The sequence below is a fragment of the Microcebus murinus genome, chromosome 23, assembly GCF_040939455.1.
Source record: "Microcebus murinus isolate Inina chromosome 23, M.murinus_Inina_mat1.0, whole genome shotgun sequence".
NCBI classification, from domain to species: Eukaryota; Metazoa; Chordata; class Mammalia; order Primates; family Cheirogaleidae; genus Microcebus; species Microcebus murinus.
The window spans coordinates 21654180-21675105 of NC_134126.1; the positions used below are offsets into that span (position 1 = coordinate 21654180).

The 20926-nt window shown below is 44.2% G+C and overlaps 1 protein-coding gene across 1 annotated transcript in view; it reads right to left on the reverse strand.

The window, feature by feature from the left end:
• The window catches only part of SMYD2 (SET and MYND domain containing 2), a 51440-nt gene extending 32065 nt beyond the window's left edge, over positions 1 to 19375 (reverse strand). The window contains exon 1 of the mRNA XM_020284419.2: positions 19009 to 19375. Coding sequence (XP_020140008.2) covers positions 19009 to 19181 — 173 coding nt within the window. The 5' untranslated portion in view covers positions 19182 to 19375. The remainder of the gene's footprint in view (positions 1 to 19008) is intronic.
• Between the last annotated feature and the right edge of the window lie 1551 nt (positions 19376 to 20926).

Below are 20926 nucleotides of genomic sequence, written 5' to 3' on the forward strand. Positions count from 1 at the left end.
AGCTGCCTGACTTGCCTGACTCCTGGGGGTGCAGGGGTGTCCGTCCCCCCCCCCACCCCCGCACTGCTGCGGGGCCACCTGGTGCCACCTCTCCGCCCCTCCCCCGCAGCCCAGCAGAGCTGACACGAAGAGCGGGGTGCAGGCGGCGGGGCTGGCAGCCCAGGAGATACATATTGTCACGCCGCAGAATCCTCCGCTGCTTCTCGTAGGCAAGTGGTAGTCACCACACTCCTCCCACGGAACCCAGAAAGTCTTCCCAAAATGCTACTGTTGGAGCTAAACAGACTGCCTTGCAGCTTTCATGACAGCACTCGGATTCCAAGAAGCAGACTTGGAAGAAATGTGTGGGAGAAAGACACATCTTGGGGTGGAGGCATAAATAAACATTCCGAGTTTGCATATTGCAACAGTTCAAGAAGGAACCCCCTAATTTAGCCGCGTGTAGTCTCTGGCCTGAAATACCCACCACCCTCTGAAGGGATCCAGCTCCAACTCTGCATTTTGGGATATGAGGGAAACGGGAGGCTCAGTTCCCACTTTCCCAGGAGGTGCACTCAAGAACAACTGCTAAGCGACAACCAGCAAGGGCTAGAGGACTAGGACTGTGAAGAAATAGCCCTGGGGCATAAGCAAGGATGAGCAGAGCCAGGGAGGGAAGCTTCCAAACTTCTTTCCAAAATGAGGTGCATCAGACAAGGGGTACTGCATGGGGAGATGCCACCCCATAAGAATGTCAACATGAAAACTGTCTTTTAAATATTTGTTTTTGCAAGACAGCGGGTCACAGACCTCTTTGAGAACTTGACTGAAGCTATTAACCTTCCCTCACAACCCACCTTCTCCCCTATCCCCAAAGAAACATCAGAAAAGTCTGTTTGTAAAATTTCAAGGGCTCACACACACGGACCACCGAAGAGCCTCTGAAGTTAGTGTTAAGACCCCCTAATGTAAAAGATTAGGAAATTACCACATTTAAAAATATATTCAGGCCAGGTTCAGTGGCTCACACCTGTAATCTTAGGACTGACTCTGGGAGGCAGAGGCGGGAGGATCACTCAAGGTTCGGAGTTCGAAACCAGCCCGGGCAAGAGTGAGACCCCCGTCTCTACTAAAAATAGAAAGAAATTAATTGGCCAACTAAAAATATATAGAAAAAATTAGCTGGGCATGGTGGCGCATGCCTGTAGTCCCAGCTACTCGGGAGGCTGAGGCAGGAGGATCGCTTGAGCCCAGGAGTTGGAGGTTGCTGTGAGCTAGGCAGATGCCATGGCACTCTAGCCTGGGCAAAAGAGTAAGACTTTGCCTAAAAAATATATATATATGTATATATATATATATATTATATATAGATTAGTTCCACAACATACAAAAAAGCAAGGATAATACAGGTCTCATACAGAAGCTGGCAGCAAAGTGAACCAGAAACCAAGGCTTGTTTAATTCCACTAACAGCCCAGGGACAGAAAAGGCAATTGGGCTCTAGGGAACTAGGAGAGAACTCTAGCGGGATTTCATCAGAACAATAAATCTCCCAGAGGCCAGCCTTCACTTGGACCAGCTAGTCACCAAGTCTACAGGCCATACACCGTGAAGAACAGGAAGAAAAGGCTAGCTTCTCGGTGTTGGTGCTATGTCACGTCATTTCTACTGTCTATCTCAGTGGTTCTCAAGTTGGGGTCTGCAGACTGCTGGGGTCCTGGAGACTCTTTCAGGGAGTTGGGGAGGCCAAAACTATTTTCGAAATAATACTAAGACCATTATTTCCTTCTTTTCCCCATTGTCTTGACATCGGCACCGCAGAAGGTGTGAAGGTCCCTGAGCACTAATCAAAGCAGTGGCACCAAAGTGACCAAGGAGTCACTGTATTCTTCCCTGCAACGAACTCACAGTGAAGCGGGCAGAAAGTCAGTCTCCCGTAAGAATGTCCCCGATGAAGCAGTAACAAATATTAATTTTATTAAATCTCAATTCTTAAATACATGTCTTTATGACATTGTACTATGAAATGGGAAGAATGCAGAAGGTTATTTCCGCTTTATGTCCAAGTCCAACGGCTATCTCATGGAAAAGCACTGGAGTGATCACTGGTGCAACCCAAACTAGTCATTTTTTTTTTCTTGGAATACTGTTTTTTTACTTGAAAGAATAGCTTTAGACAAACTGTGGCTATTCAGACTTGAGCATTTGGTGGATATATTATTATTATTATTTTAGAGATGAGGTCTCGCTCTGTCACCCAGGCTGGAGTGCAATGGCCCAAGCATAGCTCACTGTAGCCTCTAACTCCTGGGCTCAAGTGATCCTCCTGCCTCAGCCTCCCAAGTAGCTGGGACTATATAGGCATGTGCCACTGTGCCCACTTCAGATATATTATTGAAATAAATTAAGTGAGCCTGTCGCTTCCAAGAAAACATTTATTTGTTGCCACTGATAATATTTGAGCTTCCAAGCAGAAATTTGAATTTTGGAAAGCATGTATCTGGCATCCTGAGCTTCACAGCTTCTCAATACTTAAGACCTTCCTGATGAGACTGGTGGTGATATTAACAATTGTGATTTTTTTGATATGGTTTGATGAAATGGGTCAGCTTTTAGAAGATCTATACAATGTAGTGATCTAATATTTTCCAAATGACCAATGTATGATGTGTTTAAAGTTATGCATGGCTAAAAGAGTCATTCAAAGTGCAAGATAATCCAACGGATTTTAATGTAAGAGAGTACACAGAGTTCACTAATATGGCTTCACATTGCACATCAAAACTACCTTTTAAGATACTTGTCAAGGTTTAGTGTTGAATCAAATAAAATTATCCACATTTAAGTGAAAAGACTATCAAAATATTCTTCCCTTTCCAATTACATATCTGTGTGAAGCTTTATTTTTGCCATATACTGCAACTGAAACAACACACACCACAGACTGAATTCAGAAGCATATCTGCAAATCCAGCTGTCTTCTATAAATCCAGACACCAAAGAGACTTGCAAAAACATAAAACACCACCACTATTCTCACCAATTCTTTTGTCTTTGAAAATATTTCTCATTTAAAAAATTAACAGAATGGTTGTTGTCATTTTAAAATGAATATAATTTTCTGTTTTAATTGCAAATATGGTAAATATTGACAGGTATAACCCATATGAATCAAAGGGCTTTGCGGTTCTCCATAATTTTTAAGAGCATAGAGGGACCCTGACACCAAAAAGTCTGAAAACTGCTCATCTATCTCGAGAGTCCCATAAGGTCAATGAAGAAGTTATTATTATTCCTATTTTTCAAATGAAGATAATGTGGATCCTAGAGGTGAAATAACGAATCCAATGTGGTCACTCAGCAAATAGGTGGCAGAATCTGAATTCACACATTTTGTCCTCACAATGCAAGAGCATCCTTCTCTGAGTACCACGACGACTGTCCAGGAGGACAGACTACACACAGCAAAAATCACCTGTATATCTGCATAAGCTAATGGAAATAACAAAACCGAAGTAGAGGCATTCTTTACTCTGGTCTGTCTATGTCCCAGCTCCAGTGGGGACCCACCAATGTCACTTAGCCTCAAAAGATGCCATACGGAGGGGACCCAGGACCATCTTTCAAAATGGGATTTGGGGAATGGGAGTTCCCACAAAGAGGGTGGTCTCAACCAACTGTGACATAGGAATCCATTTCACTAGAAATAGATTGGAAGGAAACAAAGGCTGATGTTGTGTTGATTTCATGCAAAGAAGGTTCCTTCCTCCCACTGAGAATGGTGAACCTACCTGTTTTTCAGACAGACACCGGGAGAGTCCAAGCCAGATCATGTCCTCTAGGAACCTCTAGCTGCATTTTTCCCTAAAAACTCAAAGCCCTGCCTGGCTGGAGGGCAGATATTGCTATATTCATGCTTGTTGAATCAACTACTTTGTTAAATGCAAATTTTCATAACATAGATCCTCCTGAGCCCACCTGCCTTCGGAGTAGGGAAGGGAAAAAGCTAACAGTTTTTGATAGCTTCTGATACTGATGGTAAATAACATGAGAATCTACTTCGAGCTATTTTGGTAGAAGCAATTCTAGATGAGGTAGGGTGGGGGTGGGCAGGGAGCTCTGTTTAAATTATCCAGATACATGCTTCCGTTCGTTCCATAGCCAGGGAGAGATATAAACTCTGCATAAGTCTCATGGCTGAAACACAAACTAAAATTTGCTGAGCTGGGCCCTGCAGAGTGTGTGTGTGTGTGTGTGTGTGTGTGTGTGTGTGTGTGTGTGTGTGTGTGTGTGTGCTTGAGAGACAGAGACAGAGAGAGAGAAAGAGAGAAAGATCCTGTGAGTGTTTGACTACTGCTGACGTAGGAGTTATAGCCAGAGAGAAACTTCATATGGGCTATCCATTTTCACTGGAGGGATATACAAGGCATTTGGAATAAACTCCGTCCCTACAAGGGACACAGTCGTAAATCTTTCATTTGCAAAAGAACCTGATCTGAATTGTCCAGGAGGTTTGGGGAAAGATTGTACAAAATAAAGAAAACAAAATTTCCCTCTCAACAAGAACTGAAATAACCCAAAAGGAATTGGAAATAAAAGGAAAGTTAAAAGTGAGTCACTAATAACCTCTCCCAGTGGTTCCCAATCCTGGCTGCCAGGGACAGGGAACCCATCAATTCTCACTTGGCTGGTATGTGTTGGGCTGGGGCACTGGGACATTTAGAACTCCTCAGGAGAGTCTCATGTGCTTCCAGAATGCAGAGCCACAGGCTTATGGTAATACATTCGGGCCGAGTGGCTTTGTTGGTGCAGAAGTTGTTGTATAGTGTCGAAGGGCTTGGCAAGGTAGATTGTTTAGATTGTTCTGAGATTCTTCACACACAGGATGTATTAGGTTGTTTGGCCACCTTGATGATGCATGCTTAAGTAAGAAAAAAGTGGTTGACATGAATTCTCTAACTATGCCAGAAAGTATTCTAGAAGCCAGGTGCAAGTTTTAAGCTTGCTTTCTGCTCCTTTCTAATTCCTGTTTCACAATTTAGGATGAATATGATGAGTTACTCTTCCCATCTCCCCTATCTGAAATCCTTTTGTCTTTCTCGTGCTTGATATGCCACGTGATCTTGAGTAAGTAATTAATCCTTTCTGAGCCTCAGTTTCTTCCACTGTAAAATAAAGACATAGTTTCTCCCTCGTAGGTTTGCTACGAAAGTTAAATGAGACTATACAAGCGAAGCATTTAATACGCTGCGTGGAACACTGTAAATATTGAATAAATGTTGGGTACTACCACTACACTTTTAATTAGTCTCTGTGCCTTTGTTTTTTTTTTTTTTTCTTTAAGTGATGTCAGCTATTGAAATACCTTCAGTACAGTCTCACTTGGACTCACAGCTAGAGGGTTTATGTTTCTAAAGCTTTTGTTTTACAGACAAATATCTACCCTGCTGTGAATAGAAGGGCTCTTTGAACTTAAGAAATGGTTCTAGCCACAAAGGGGGAAAAGAAATGTTACAGGAAAACGCAAGTTATTTGATTATTAGTGACTGGAACAGAACTTAGAAGACACATGCTCCTGTCATTTCCTACTGGAGGAGACACACACAGTGATTAATTTCCTTGCTTTTAAGAATCGCAAACCATGAAGATCAACAAGTTAGAAATGTAATTAACAACTCCTGCTAGTTAATGCATTGCCGCAGGTGCTGTTGGGCTAGATAAAAAGGATTGGATTCTGTAAGCTCCCTACTTTCCGCTGCTGAAATGAATGCTTAGTGGGTTGCACCATGAAAGAAAATGACACTGGCATAGAGGGGGTTTGCAATAACAATTACTTTTAACTAACGGGGACAGAAGAAGTGACAAGGATGCTCTGTTGAACAGAGGCAGCCCCAGCCAAATGAAAAAGAGAAAGGAAAAAAAGCCCAGCAGCGCAATGTAACTTCACCCTAGGTTGAAATAAGACAACCAGAAACAAAGTTAGCCTCCTACCCAGCGAGGGTTGGTTACACTAGCAAGGCCTCCAGTCTTGTTTAAGAGAAATAAAAATTGGAGGAATTGTGGCCGAACCCTATTATAACCCTGGTCAGGGGACAAGGATAATACCCAGGCTACAGGTTTTTGTGTAATCGCGAAAGATGCTCCATGCATCATCACTTTAATCCACAATGTAACAGTGAACCGGGACCCACGCGTAGCCGGGGGCTTCTTCCCAGAGCTGTGTTGAACCTTCCCCGTCCCACCAGGCTTTGTTCTGAGGCTTGTTAAAAGTTTGAGCCCACGTCCTCCTCGAGGGGAGGCAGGAAATATTTAGGGCAGTAAGGTAGCAACTAATAGGTTTTTCCCAACTGTTGGAATTGGAGCTGTGATTTGCAAAGAGGAAGCTGGGCTTGGTGGCCGCGCTAATGATGGCTGAACTTGTAATAAAATGATGACATGGATTTGTTTTCATGCAGCCTCTAGCCAAGACGAAATTTACCTTTGCCTTAGAAGGAAAAAAAAAATCATTTAGCCTATGAATATAGGAGTGAGATATTTCGTCTATGGAACAGTGAGCATTAAATTACTCTTCTCAGACACTGAATGACACCTATATCCAAACCTCATCTTGTAGGCCCTGCACAACCCCCTCTAACAGCTAAAGCTCTCTCAAAGAATGAATGTATGCACTTTGGAAATTTCACATTTTCTTCTGAAAATACTGTCTTGACTTTTGTGCAAGATCAGAATGATACTCCCTTGCTACTTTTCTCTTTACTTCTCTAATGCCTTCTGATGGAGAAGTCAAAACAAAAGAAACAACTAAACTAATGCCTTTCTTTTTACTCAGCTCTCTTGTAAAGGAACTGATAATAAATAATATCCATCACTTCTTCCAATAGTACAGTAAATGATAGATGTTATCATTAGTACTTTGTAAAGAATACTGATATATTAAATTCCCCTATGACTGTTGTACAGCATACATGATTAAATATCAAGGAAAAGATGACAAAACCAAAGTAAGTATATTACTTTGTTTTATTATAATAGTTATAATTAAACTATTTTAATAAAACAAAATACTATAATTTTAAAACTTACTTTAAAACTTAAAATACTCCTAACAATATTCCTCCCTTCAACATTCTGTCCAAAGAGTAGAAAAAAATCACGGTAAAAATCCCTTTATAACCTAATGCTAAATGTGATTTCCCCAAAGATGGTCAGATCCAAATTAACTCCTGACCAGACTGACTGCTCTGAATCTCACATATAGGAAAATGTACCTTTTAAATGCTTACAGGAGAATTTTAAAGAGTTTACACTCTTTCATCCCCTCGGTTTATTTTCCTGTAGACAAATAATAAAAAATTGAATTACCTATTTGTTTAGGAGAATTACTGCAATTGAGAAACTTTACTGTGAGAACTTGACCTTAACAGATACTGTTTAAACAGACTGAACATTTTTCTTTCAATCCTTATGGGTTCATTTGTATTGCTGAATAAAGAACATTTTTTATACTATAAAACTTTGCACATGAGGCAGTAAGAAGATACACTAATCTACCATAGCCAAGTAATTTCTATTTAAAAAAAGTACTATTTTCCATGCACAATGTACTGTGCTAGGCTCTGGAATATGATATTTTTGTTAAAAAAAAAAAAAAAGAGCTATTTGGGGAAATAAGCCCTGCCTACGTGACAGAGGCAAATATAAATATCAGGCAAAATGATTCAGCATCCAAATGGCCCAGATGACATGGAATTGAGAATAGGAAGCTATGCCTAGGACTGAGCTCTTTGAAGACACAGAAGCTAGGATGACAGCACTTACTGAGGATTTTGTCTTAGTTGTCTTTGAAACCTCATGGCTACAGCACAATGCCTCAAATACTAGGATGTTCAATATATGTAAATAGTGAACTATTGTAAAATAAATGTAAAGTAGTAAATAAATGAAGAGATTTGTGGACTGAAGTAGTTAAGAAGAAGCTTCATCAAAGATGCAATTTGAGCTGGAGTTTTTTTTTTTTTTTTTTTTTGAGACTGAGTCTCACTCTGTTGCCCAGACTAGAGTGAGTTTTGTGGCAGCAGCCTAGCTCACAGCAACCTCAAACTCCTGGGCTCAAGCAATCCTGTTGCCTCAGCCTCCCGAGTAGCTGGGACTACAGGCATGTGCCACCATGCCAGGCTAATTTTTTCTATGTATTTTTAGTTGGCCAATTAATTTCTTTCTATTTATAGTAGAGACGGGGTCTCGCTCTTGCTCAGGCTGGTTTCCAACTCCTGACCTTGAGCGATCCTCCAGCCTCGGCCTCCCAGAGTGTTAGGATTACAGGTGCGAGCCACTCCGCCCGGCCTTGGAACTTTCTTGAGTATGAACTAACTTAGGGTAAGGCCTTACCTGGGAAGAAGGCCAAGGATAAGGAAGGAAATATTGCAGAGAAAAGCATTCTAGGTGACAAATGAACAAGAGAAGGGGCTTGTAGGTGTGCGCATGTGTGCATGACCGTGTGCATCACTACAAGCAATTTAGGACGGCCAGAAACTCACCTGGCAGGGCAAGCTGGACTCAGACACAGCTGCTGAGGCTTAGCTTGAGGGTTTACCCATCAGGAAGCCCTGACTCTGCAATGGAATTGATCAGGGCCATTCTCAGATTCAAAGACAGAGAAGGTGAAGGTGGGCTTCCTTCCCCCTCTGTATATCTACCAAATACTTAGTAGCTGGGTGTCTTGTAAAATTGGAACATGTCCAGAAATCAATTAAATATTGGACAAAATAGGCAGGGCGCAGTGGCTCACGCCTGTAATCCTAGCACTCTGGGAGGCCGAGCTGGGCGGATTGCTCGAGGTCAGGAGTTCGAAACTAGCCTGAGCAAGAGCGAGACCCTGTCTCTACTACAAATAGAAAGAAATTCATTAGCTAACTAATATATACAGAAAAAATTAGCCGGGCATGGTGCCGCATGCCTGTAGTCCCAGTTACTTGGGAGTCTGAGGCAGGAAGATCGCTTGAACCCGGGAGTTTGAGGTTGCTGTGAGCTAGGCTGACGCCACGGCACTCACTCTAGCCTGGGCAACAAAGTGAGACTCTTGTCTCAAAAAAATAAATAAAAAATAAAATAAAAATCCTTATTAAAAAATATTGGACAAAATAAGTAGATTGTTTTTCAATCCCTAATTTTTTGTTAACCTGAATGTTTTTAAGTTGAAAAAAATCCTACAGGGTTTTTAAAGAGTGATATTTAGAGGTATTTACTCACGTGTATGGATAGGCTACATGCCATTAACTTCCAAAAGATGTCTGCCCAGAGCTGCTGCTATTTAACACAGTGTACGAGTGCTGTCATTTCATTTGCCCTAAGTATGACCTGCCTGAAGCTCTCTCTTAGTTTGTACAAGTCATGAGACAGGGTGTTGGGGCTGTAGGGGCAAAAAGACGTGACCCTTTTTCTCATCCGTCCTAAGGGTCACAGCTGACACTCCTGTAACAAAAGATATATTAACAAGAGAAAAGAGCAACAAATTTATGCAAAGTTTTACTTGACATGGGAGTCATCAGAATGAAGACCCAAAGACTCAGGGAAAACTGTCTATTTTTATGCTCAGGTTTGATGAAGAATAGACAAAAAGGTATGAACTAATGATAATAGATGGGGGGGGCAGCAAGACTTGTCTGTTCAGATTCTTCTTGATCTCTCTGTGCGGCATTCCTTCCTCCTGGACATGGGGCAGGACCCCTTCTAGAATGGGGGTCTTATGACCTACTATCAGACAGGGAAGGCCAGAGAATTCATGGCCAGCTGCTACATAGAAAGGCGCAGGAAGCTTAGGGCACTATTTGTAGTTTCCATGACCCGACTAGTGGAAGAGGAGTTCTAGTTTCTACGACCTGTCTTGAGGGACCAAAATGGAGCAGGAGACAGGAGGGCAGAAGAGGGTCTGGTCAGAGAGACTTTGCTTCTAAGGCCCTTCCAAAGCTCCTCAGTTCCACGTGTCAGTGTTGCCAAAGCGCCAAACCCTGGGGTGTCATTTTCTTAGTCCCAACATGGTTAAACAGTCTGGTTGACAGAATGTTCTTCCTGGCATTCATGGACTACCAGTTTTCAACTGAATAAAAGAAAGAAAGAGGCCAGGTGAGGTGGCTCACGCCTGTAATCCTAGCACTCTGGGAGGCCGAGGTGGGAGGATCGCTCAAGATCAGGAGTTCAAAACCAGCCTGAGCAAGAGAGATACCCCAGCTCTACTAAAAATAGAAAGAAATTAATTGGCCAACTAAAATATATAGAAAAAAAAAATCAGCCGGGCATGGTGGTGCATGCCTGTAGTCCTAGCTACTTGGGAGGCTAAGGCAGGAGGATCGCTTGAGCCCAGGAGTTTGAGGTTGCTGTGAGCTAGGCTGACGCCACAGCACTTACTCTAGCCTGGACAACAAAGTGGGAAGGAAGGATAGAAGGAAGGGAGGAAGGGAGGGAGGGAGGGAGGGAGGGAGGGAGGGAGGGAGGGAGGGAGGAAGGAAGGAAGGAAGGAAGGAAGGAAGGAAGGAAGGAAGGAAGGAAGGAAGGAAGGAAGGAAGGAAGGAAGGAACCCCTAAATCTTACTGCCTTCTACACAACATCTGGTGAAATCTTGCAAAGTTCAAGGTACTGAGGGTAAAATAAAGACGAATAAAAACTACTGGAAAATAAGCTCCATGGTGGTAGGCATGTTTGTTCCTTTTCTTCACAGTTGTTTTCCAGAAATACAGAGCCAAATAAGTGCACCATAAATAGAAATATTTTGTGAATAAGTTAAAAAAATACAATTCTTACCCTTAAAAAGTTTACTATCCACTCATAATTAAATGGCTTTTACTGCTGAGATTTTAAGAACATGCAAGGTTATTACCGTGAACAGCAATTGTCACGGTTACTATACAGATTGGCAGAATTGACAAGAGATTTTTCAGATGGCAAATGGGCAGGTGTTTCCTACACAAACAAGTGTTTCACCACCACAGTGAGAAAAATCACCAAAATATGAGCCAGTACCCACGTCCCTGAAGAATCTGTCTGGGGCCTCATAGATGGAAGAGAACACAGATTTCAACATAATTCAAGTGCCAAGATCTAAAATCCTTGAGGTTTTTGTTTGGCTTGGATGAAAAGCTGCATCTTTTGGAAAGCCAGAGTTTCTTTCTCAGTCCCTCCCCCAGGATATGCCCATGTCTTCAAGGACTGGCGTGAAATTCACTTCTCCAGTGGGTTGTCCTTGTTTGCCCTCTGCTCCATGGCGACTCTGTATCCCCTGGGCACCAACACACCTTGTGCATCTCAGTGCAGTAGCTGATACACAACAGTGTCTTAGGTACTACAGAAAGTGTTCATTTTGGTCTCTAGGGACTATGAACTTGCCCAAGATAAGCACTTATGAATTTTCAGATCTCTTTCCTATAAAAGCTAACTCCATCCATTTTAATAATATACATGCAATACTTCTCCTTAGTCATCTGAAACCTTCCACTTCATGAACAAGTCACCAAATTATATGTTAACAAATTAGCACAAGAAGTGCCACACTATTTTTAAATTTCTGATTGAAGAAGAATCTGAGAGGCACAGCTGGATTCTCGGGGAAGGCATGGGCTAGAAAGACAAGTTGTTTCCTGAACCTTCGAGACTTTTTTTTTTTTTTTTGTATTATTTTCCTGCTAAATTGCATATTTCTGTCGTTCAGAGAAGTCTTGAAGAGATCTGATTTCCTTCTGTTCTATTGTGTAGGTGTGAACGCCTTTGCAATTGAAAAGGAAGCCTCGGAGGGTGGCAGGCCCGAGTCAGCAGAAGTTACACAAAGTGAGGTGTGCGCTTTGTGACTGGTTAGAGCTCTAATGAGGCCAAGGTCGCGGGTTCAACCCCTGAAAAGGCAGATACTTCAGTCAATTCCCTGCCAGCGGACTGCACCCCTAAACTACTGCAGATTTGCTGGAAATCCAAAGATGTGAGGGTCGGGGATGTGGGTGGGCTGACAATGCAAGTCCCTGAGAGGGGAAGGAGACCTCGACGGTGCCCTGCCTCCCTTCAGTCCCAGAATAGGCCGGTTGCCAGGGGGAAAGGGCCAGAGTGGAGGGCCCCCACCTCCGACAGAGCTACAGAAATCTGCTCAAGTTCTGAATCCACAGAGTACAATCGGGTGCCCTGGTTCTAGGTCTGTCTAGTCCCTGGTGATCTTCTGGGCATATATGAATATACATACACACACACACACACACACACACACACATATATATGTATGTGTGTATTCAAACATGTGTAGCCAACTCCATAGAGAGACTATCTGTGATAAAAACAAGAAATTAGAAGGAACATTTAAAAAAATCAAATGGCCTTGGCCAGCTAGGGTGGCTCATACCTGTAATCCTAGCTCTCTGGGAGGCCAAGGTGGGAGGATCGCTCAAGGTCAGGAGTTCGAAACCAGCCTGAGCAAGAGTGAGACCCTGTCTCTACTATAAATAGAAAGAAATTAATCGGCCAACTGAAAATATATATAAAAAATTAGCCGGGCATGGTGGCGTATGCCTGTAGTCCCAGCTACTTGGGAGGCTGAGGCAGGAGGATTGCTTGAGCCCAGGAGTCTGAGGTTGCTGTGAGCCAGGCTGACGCCACGGCACGCACTCTAGCCTGGACAACAAAGTGAGACTCTGTCTCCAAAAAAAACAAAAAACAAAAAAAAAAACAAAAAGGTCTTGCACATGCCAGATAAAAGCATGTCTTTCAACTTAGAAATATGACTCCCTCAACTGTACACCTGAGGTCCAAAAAAAAAGGTGTGTGGGGTGGGAGAAGTGAATTTAGTCATTTAAGTCTATAAAGGATGCTTATAAAGATGGAGTACCTCTTTGGAAGGCAAAAATAAAGTGCATAAAATTATTATTACACAGTTTTTACACTGACAGGAAAAAGAAAGGGGATATTAAGTCCAAAGACGTAAGCCTAAAACATCCAAATGAAGTAGAAAAGGACCAAGCCTTATTTATTTTTACACTTTATTATGTAATAATTGATACATACAAATGAATATATGTAGCTCTTACACAAATTACAAAGCATTATAATAAAATCAATATGTCTGAGTCCATATTAACATAAGATACAGGTCAAACCCTGCAGAATAAATTATTTTTTAAACTTTTAGAAACAACGTATTAGTTGGTTGATTTATCTGTTTGGGACTGGACAGAAAGGAGGTAATTATAAATTATATTCACTCTAGGAGATATTTGAGACCCATTAAGTCCCCAGGGAACCAAACAGTAGGTCTGAGTAGGATTAAATGCCTGGGTAAACCACAAGGTAGGTTAAGGTTAGAAGGGGTTCAGGAAGGAAAGTCACAGGAATAAGAAGATTTAGCTCCAACCCTGAGGTCACAGAGCCTGGCCGGTAGAAAGCACTTAATAAATATTTGACAAAAAAAAAAAAAAAAGAAAGGTATGAAATTCAAGAAAACTGCTTAACTTTTCCAATACTCGGTTTCTTTCTAGGTAAAATGGAATAAGGCCCTGCATATACCAGCCATCCTTAGAAGGATCAAAATAAGAATGTATCTGGAAATACTTTATGAGCTGCGAAAAGCGATATGATTTAAAGAAATGTCATTTTATATGGGATCTTCAGATTTTTTTGAGTGAGAGGATTCTGAGCAATTGCTTTTGGGAGGGAAAGGTGTTAGATGGTGGTTTTAACTCACCAGGGTTTGAATTTCACTTCAGGATATCCTGCTGCTAGTCTGTCTCTTTCATCTGAAATCGTTTCCAAACGTGTAGCTTGGTCACTGAGCCCCTATAAGCTGGAACAGAAATTATGTTTCTCCGCATATGAAAAATATGCGTGTTACGGCACCTGGCACATTTGAAGTCTCTTTAAGACGGCTCCTTGCTGCAGCTGAAACAACCGTGTTGAAGGTAAAAAGCAGAGGGGAGCCACGAATCCTAGCACTGTGAAAATTTCTGTTTTCTTACATTTCTCTCTACAAATACTTGTTTAATCTTGTTAAAAGAATATTAAAGCATCTAAGCACTTTGGAGTTGGAAAAGGCTCTTCTTTTCAGAGAAGCTTTACCTGTGTAGTTGGGTTATATCATTTCCATTAGGTTTTGAAAAATACTAACAACTGATCCCAGACAGTCATTGTTACTTTGGGGGACTCAAGGTTGAGAACCGCTTGCTTTAGCTCTTGGTCAACGACCCACCTAAATGGTGACTCCACTGGCTAAAGATCTGCAGTATCTCCTTCCCAGTATTCCTCACCCCAACCCCACCTCCATAAAAATGTCCCTGAATTTACAATATTCCATCGCGCAATTTAATTAAGCCAGAAACATTTAGCCATCAGAGTTCACCAAACAAGTACAAGTCAGAGACCAGGCTGATGTTGACAGCTTACTATGGGCTAGAGTCGTGCTGAGTACTTGACTTCAACTCTCTGCGTTTAATTCTCAGGCCTAGCTTGGTGGGGTGGGTATTTGTATGCACATTTTACAGATAACAGAACCTGGGAGTTTGGGAGAATTTAAGTGATAACTGGCCCAAAGACAAATCATCAGGAGGGCATAAGGCCATTATTCAAACCCAGTCAATGTGGCAGAGTCTCTGCTTTGCTGTTTCTAGTTAAATACAGACATGTGCTACATGGCAATGTTTCAGTCAATGACAGCGCACAGGCAGGTAGTCGCATAAGATTATAACAGCATATTTTTGCCTTGTCTATGTGTAGATACACAAATACTTACCATGATGTTAACAACTGCATACAATATTCAGTACAGTAACGTGCTGTACAGGTTTGCAGCCTGGGAGCAACAGGCTACACCATATAGCCTAAGTGTGCAGGAAGCAACACCACCTAGGTTTGCATAAGCACATTCTATGACCTTCGCGCGGAGATGAAACTGCTTAGCGACGCATTTCTCAGAACATATCGTTGTCGTTAAGCGATGCATCCCTGTACGTGGAAAACTTGAAATTTTGAAACGTTAAAAGTGACAGAACAATATCTTATTACTTAATAGAAAGAAAGCTGAATTTTGTATTCTTTCATGTAACTTTTTAGAGGAAATCTGTTGTCTATGTATCTTAACCTTAGTACCCGCTTTATAAAAATGCACCCAAAAAGAAGGACGGAACCCCTTATTAGAGCCTGTGTCCAATTTTTTATTCAGAAAACATGACAATTTAAGAACATCTGAAGCCATTTATCCCCCTAGACAATTCTCAGAGAGCATTCTCAGAATAACCGGAGTCATAGCAGCCCTGGGGACAATGTCCCCTTCTCATGTACAACTTCAGGAAGCCAGGACGAGGGCTAATTCAGAGGACTTTTGCAAAACGGCATCAAGATCCCATGGCCCTCGATACTGACTAAGATCAATTAAAGATTGGTCTGCCAGTTTGGTGAAACAAGAGGAAAGACAAGACGAATACTGCTAGAGAATAAATCTAGGGGACATTAGGCAAAAAGTCTTCATAATGTCTAAAACAGGACATCTTCATCACAGTGTTTGGCTCATGCAAACATTTAAATTTTTAAAACAACCACGCTCTGTGAACCTGGCATGATTCAAATTCCCTGAAACTGGGTTCTAACAGCTCTGCTCCAAAGAGGCTAAGTGGGCCTTCCTACTTTTCCCCCCTACTCAGAACAAAGAAAAGACAATATCCTCACTCTTAAATGACCCAGGAGCAAAGGGAATAAAAGATTAAAAGGGAGACATCCGCCCACCTGAGGAAGTGCACACAGAATGAATATTCAGATGGAACACCGGGTTACAGATTTCTCCCTTTCCCAGGCAAATAACACTAAGCGTTAAAATATGTTCAATACTCAGTTTGAAACATACCCACATATCTTTAAAAACACCCTGCCACAATAGTTGATAAATGGCCAAAACATACATGTGTTGTGTGTTACGTGTGTGTGTGTGTGTGTGTGTATAAAATGTATCTAAGAGGTCTAATAGGGACAGTTCCCTACTGGAAGACATTTATATTTTTAGGAGCTGCCTTCTAGCAGCTAAGACAAGGTACGCATCTGCCCAACTGTCACCCACCACACTGAGAAATGGGATGCAAATTTAAAACTCCCAGAAACAAACCTGTGCCTGAATTGCCCTAACAATAAGAATCCCATTCTATGGAGACTTAAGAAAATTTCCCATTATTTTTCAATTTATAGAATATACTTCTTCCTGAAGAAATCAGTTTTTTTTTTCCTTCAAAATAAATGAAATCCTGATACAATTAATATGACATAGAAAAATCTCGGGTTGCTTATTTATCTTAAACAATGTTGTTTACATTAAACTTCTGGCAAAAGAAAAGAAGGGGGGTAGCTTTATTTTGGGTGCGTGATGCAGGAGGAGGCAGATTTTGATCTGTATGCATCAACATTTGCAGAACTGTACTCCCACTCCTTTGATGCCTCATGGAGGCATATGCAAGCACACATATGTCCCCTGGCACAGCTGGACAGAATGATTTGTCCTAGGTCATATGCAAATCATTGACAGAGGAACTGGTGGTGCTGAATCTATCAGAATGATGACCTAAGCACACTGATTTTAAATTAATCGGATTTAACAGAAATCGTAAAGTGGAATACAGAGATATCTCGAATTGCATGGGTATCATGACTATTTTTTTTTTGAGACAGAGTCTCACTCTGTTGCACAAGCTAGACTCCCGTGGCGTCAGCCTAGCTCACAGCAACCTCAAACTCCTGGGCTCAAGCAATCCTTCTGCCTCAGCCTCCCGAGTAGCTGGGACTACAGGCATGCGCCACCATACCCAGCTCATTTTTTCTATATATATTTTTAGTTGACCAATTAATTTCTTTCTATTTTTAGTAGAGACAGGGTCTCGCTCTTGCTCAGGCTGGTTTCGATCCCCCAACCTTGAGCAATCCACCCATCTCGGCCTCCCAGAGTGCTAAGATTACAGGCGCGAGCCACCGCACCCGGCTATTGTTTCTTGAATATTGTTTTAGTTGATTTCAAATGACTCTTTGGGGAGAGAGATGAAATGAATGATGAGTGCTGAAAGAAGTTCACCTAAGCCAAACAGACAAGGGGTGTGTGTGCGCGCAGTAGCACCACCCCATTGCAAAAGCCCTGATGAGTGACCTAAGGCAACAGCTAGTGACATTAATGCATGTCAATAAGAAAAATACCAAAAAAAAAAAAAAAAAAGGGAGGGGGCAGCAAATTTTTTCACCTATGGCAGAATAACTGAAGCTGAATGATTTGTGAAGTTGCACATGACCATCCATTAATGCCCTAAGGTTGGGGTGCACATAGTAGAAACAATTAGGAGACTCACATTAGCTAAAGAGAAGCATCTCTCAGTTCCTCTTCTCCCGTCTAAACCCAGAGGAATTTGATCTTTAATTCACTGCGAGAGGACTAGCAACTACCATGTGAGTGCCTACTATGCGCCTGGCTTCCCCGATCTCCTCTCACACGATGATGGCTTCCAGGAATCACCAGGATCCCCGACAGAGGCTCCTTCTGTGCTGCCTGACCTGCTTTGCTCCTGCCACTGCAGACACCCACGCTGCTGCAGACTCCGAGCCACAGCGAGGCTCAGAAGATCAAGGGACCAGTCACAGCAGCCTTTTTAACTTTGGGAAAACCCAATGCTCACTTCACTCAAACGTTGCAAAGTGGTGCCATGACCCTTTAGCTCTTGGCTCGCCAATTCAAAGAGCCACATCACATACAGCCCTTAAGCTGCCCACGGCATGATTCCGTGTCTAGTTCCTTTCCAGGTCCCCCTAAGCGGAAGACAGTTCTGGCAGGGAGTCTGGGCAAGATTACTATAATATTTAGCCTTTGTCCCTTCTTTTGCTATGTCTTATTGTAGAATGAGGCACGCAGGTCTCGGAGATTAAGTATGCTGGACTTGAGACCCGTAGTCAGAAGGTACCTGCAGGACCTCAAACAGGCCTAATCCAGCCCAGGAATTTCCATTTCAAAGATGAAGAAACTGAGGTTCAAAGAAAGCAGACACCAGTCCCTTCCTCCGTGAGTAGGGGAAGGCCTGGTATAAATCTAATGCCAAAGCCATGCCTCCCGCCTTAGTAAATTTCCTGAGCAACTGACCAGGTGGGAAACGGACAGAACTGAATGAGGCCAGGCTTCCCTCCCTCAACTATTGGTGTGAATGGACAGACACAACCACTCTTCCTCTCTGGGCTTTAGTTCTCTAATCCATAAAGTGAAAGAAGATAGGACTGGCTTGGTGATTTCTAATGTGCCTTTCAGCTCTGAAACTGTCAGAAGGCTTGAGGATACAATTATGTTTGGGTGCGTGAGTACATATTATACGTCATATATGTGAACATAGACATATGTACATATGATATGTTACAATTAAATCCTGTTGCCAACCATACATTTTACCTAATCTCCCCAGCGACCATTTTTCCTACTCCCAAATCAGGGATAGGCTCGGAATCGCAGGTGTGTGGCCTGTGCCCCACTCTCCAAACACCCAGTGCAGAGAGCGAGAAGAAAGAGGGGCTTCTAGTACTTTAACATGACATATGAGGTCATTAACTTCCTTGAAGGAAACGGCCGATCTGAGGCAGGGCTGGGCTGTGCGGGATAGAACACACCGCAGGAAGCACACATTAAAGGTGACAGACTGTGGCTGCCCAAATTTCGGGCCCTGCTGCCAATGCGCCGAGTGGACAGCGCGCGCCCAGGTTTGGAACGCGCCTGGCTCGGAGCCCCCCTCTGAGGGCAGGACCCTGCCCTCCTGGCTGTGCACATCCTGCGCAAGCAACTCTGAAACCGTGCCGTGCGGGGCGTGCGGCGGGAACTTGGCTCTTCTTTCCCAGCGCACGTGGCGCGGCCCGGCGCGGGGCAGCGGCGCACGGGCAGGTCCCCTCCCCGCCCGCCCGCCCGGCCGCGCCGCCGGCGCTAGGACCCCGCGCCCGCGCGCACTTCCTGCCGCGGCGGCCCGAGCCCCGGCGGCGCCCGGCTCCCGCGCGCCCGGCCGCCCGCGCGCCTACCTGCTGAAGCAGCCCTCGCAGTGGTTGCCCCGCTCGGTCACCGTGAGCACGCAGGCGTAGGCCGGGCAGGAGAAGAGCAGGTCCCCCACCTGGAAGGGCTGCAGGGCCCGCAGCCCCCGGCCCTTGCCCGGGCTGCAGAAGCGCTCCAGGCCGCCGTGGCCCTCGGCCCGCATGGTGGCGCGCGGAGGGGCGCGCGGCGCCGGCGGAGCCCCGGGCTGCGGCTCCCGGCGAGCTGCTATTGGAGACGCGTCACCCCAGCCGCGGGGGGCGGGGTGGGAAGCCGCCCGGCGGACGCGGCGGCCACCCGCTCCCCGGAAGGGACGGCGCCCCGCCCGGGCCTCGCGCGCCCCCGGGGACGGGGACACACCCCGCGGCCCCGCCCCGCGCCGGGACCCTCGGCGGCCGCCCCGCACGCGCTCGGGGCCGTTTCCGGTGTGCTCGGCCGCCACGAGGAGCTGCAGCCCCGGCGGCTCCCGCGAGGAGGGCGCGAGACGTCTGCGCCTCCGCGGCGTCTCCACGGAGCCCGCGGACGCTCCGTCCTCCCCGCCGCCGGCCGCGCCGTGTCGCCCGGGGGCCGGGGGGCCCGTCGGCCCGGCTCGAAGGGGGACCCACCCTTGGCCTACGGAAGGGGGGCAAAGACGTCTCTCAACCCTGTGTTCTTAGGTCCTTGTCACAGACCCTGGAGGGAATTATGATCTGGCAACCGGAGAGAAACTGGCAGAGGAGGGACCGGGGTGGAAAAGTTGGGTGTGCTGAGGGTTACAGTGTACTTTCCCAACGTTAAAGGTCTCTGAACCGTGCAAGGCTTTAGCGTGAACGTAGTTTGTCCTCTGCTCCTCTAGTGGAAGTTAGTGACATGGACGGAAGGGGAAGTGCAGCGCTCAGCCCAGCTTGCAGAGTGTGCATGCTGTGAAGGACGAGAGGAACCGGGAGATAACCTTGCCTTCAAGGAACTTAGACTCTTACCGGCGGCCAGAGTGATGGCCCGAACACTGCGCTAGAATTTGCAGTGGTGTTAATAGGCTTGACCACCCACCAACTCTGATCTCAGAAAAATCATTTCATTTTGTGACTCACGTACAGGATTTAAAGCACTTAAAAGCCCCAAACATAAGCCCTATATACATGCATGCTATTGCTTTTCATATGAGAAAGAATGCGATCTGTGTTTCACATAGGATTATGTAAAGACTGAAATTGATGTCCGTGCAGTAAAGACTCAGTGTGAAGTGATAATTTAGCAGAAAACACTACTTTAAACTATGAGCTCAAACTGTGTTACCCCTGTAATTCCAGGACTAGTTTAGCAAAGGAAAACATGAATATGCTTTGGATTGTGTCGTTAGATCAGTGTAACATTTGGCACTCCAATAAAATTTCTTTATTAGTAGCAAAATGAATAAGCCTCTGGCCCTTCTTTAAGAAGGATGTGGATGCCATTCCATTTTTGCATTTTAAGAAGCATTGACTGTGCTAGACCTGGGATAGAAAGATGGATAAAATATATCCTGAGGTCCTTGCATTTGACACATTCGAGTCTGATAAGTTACCATTAGTTATTGAGCATTATGGAGCAGGCATCCTGCTAAGTCATTAAACACATTAGCTTGTTTAATCCTTGCAACAGCCTAATGAGTTAGGTGTCATGCTCCCCATTCTCAACGTTAGGAAACTAAGATCAAGAAGAATGATTTCCAAGGTCATACAATACCTTGCAGAATTTGATTTTAAATTCGGTCTGAATTTGAGGCCCATGCTGCTAACCACAATGTTCTGCTGCAGACCAGCACAAGTTCACTGGAATAAGTGTACTTATGGTGGCCTGTACAAAATGTTCTGGGGCAGTGCAGGCAGTAAGTGACAAGTTTAGCCTGGGGAACTGTCAAGGCAGGCGTCGCATTGAATAACATTCAAACTT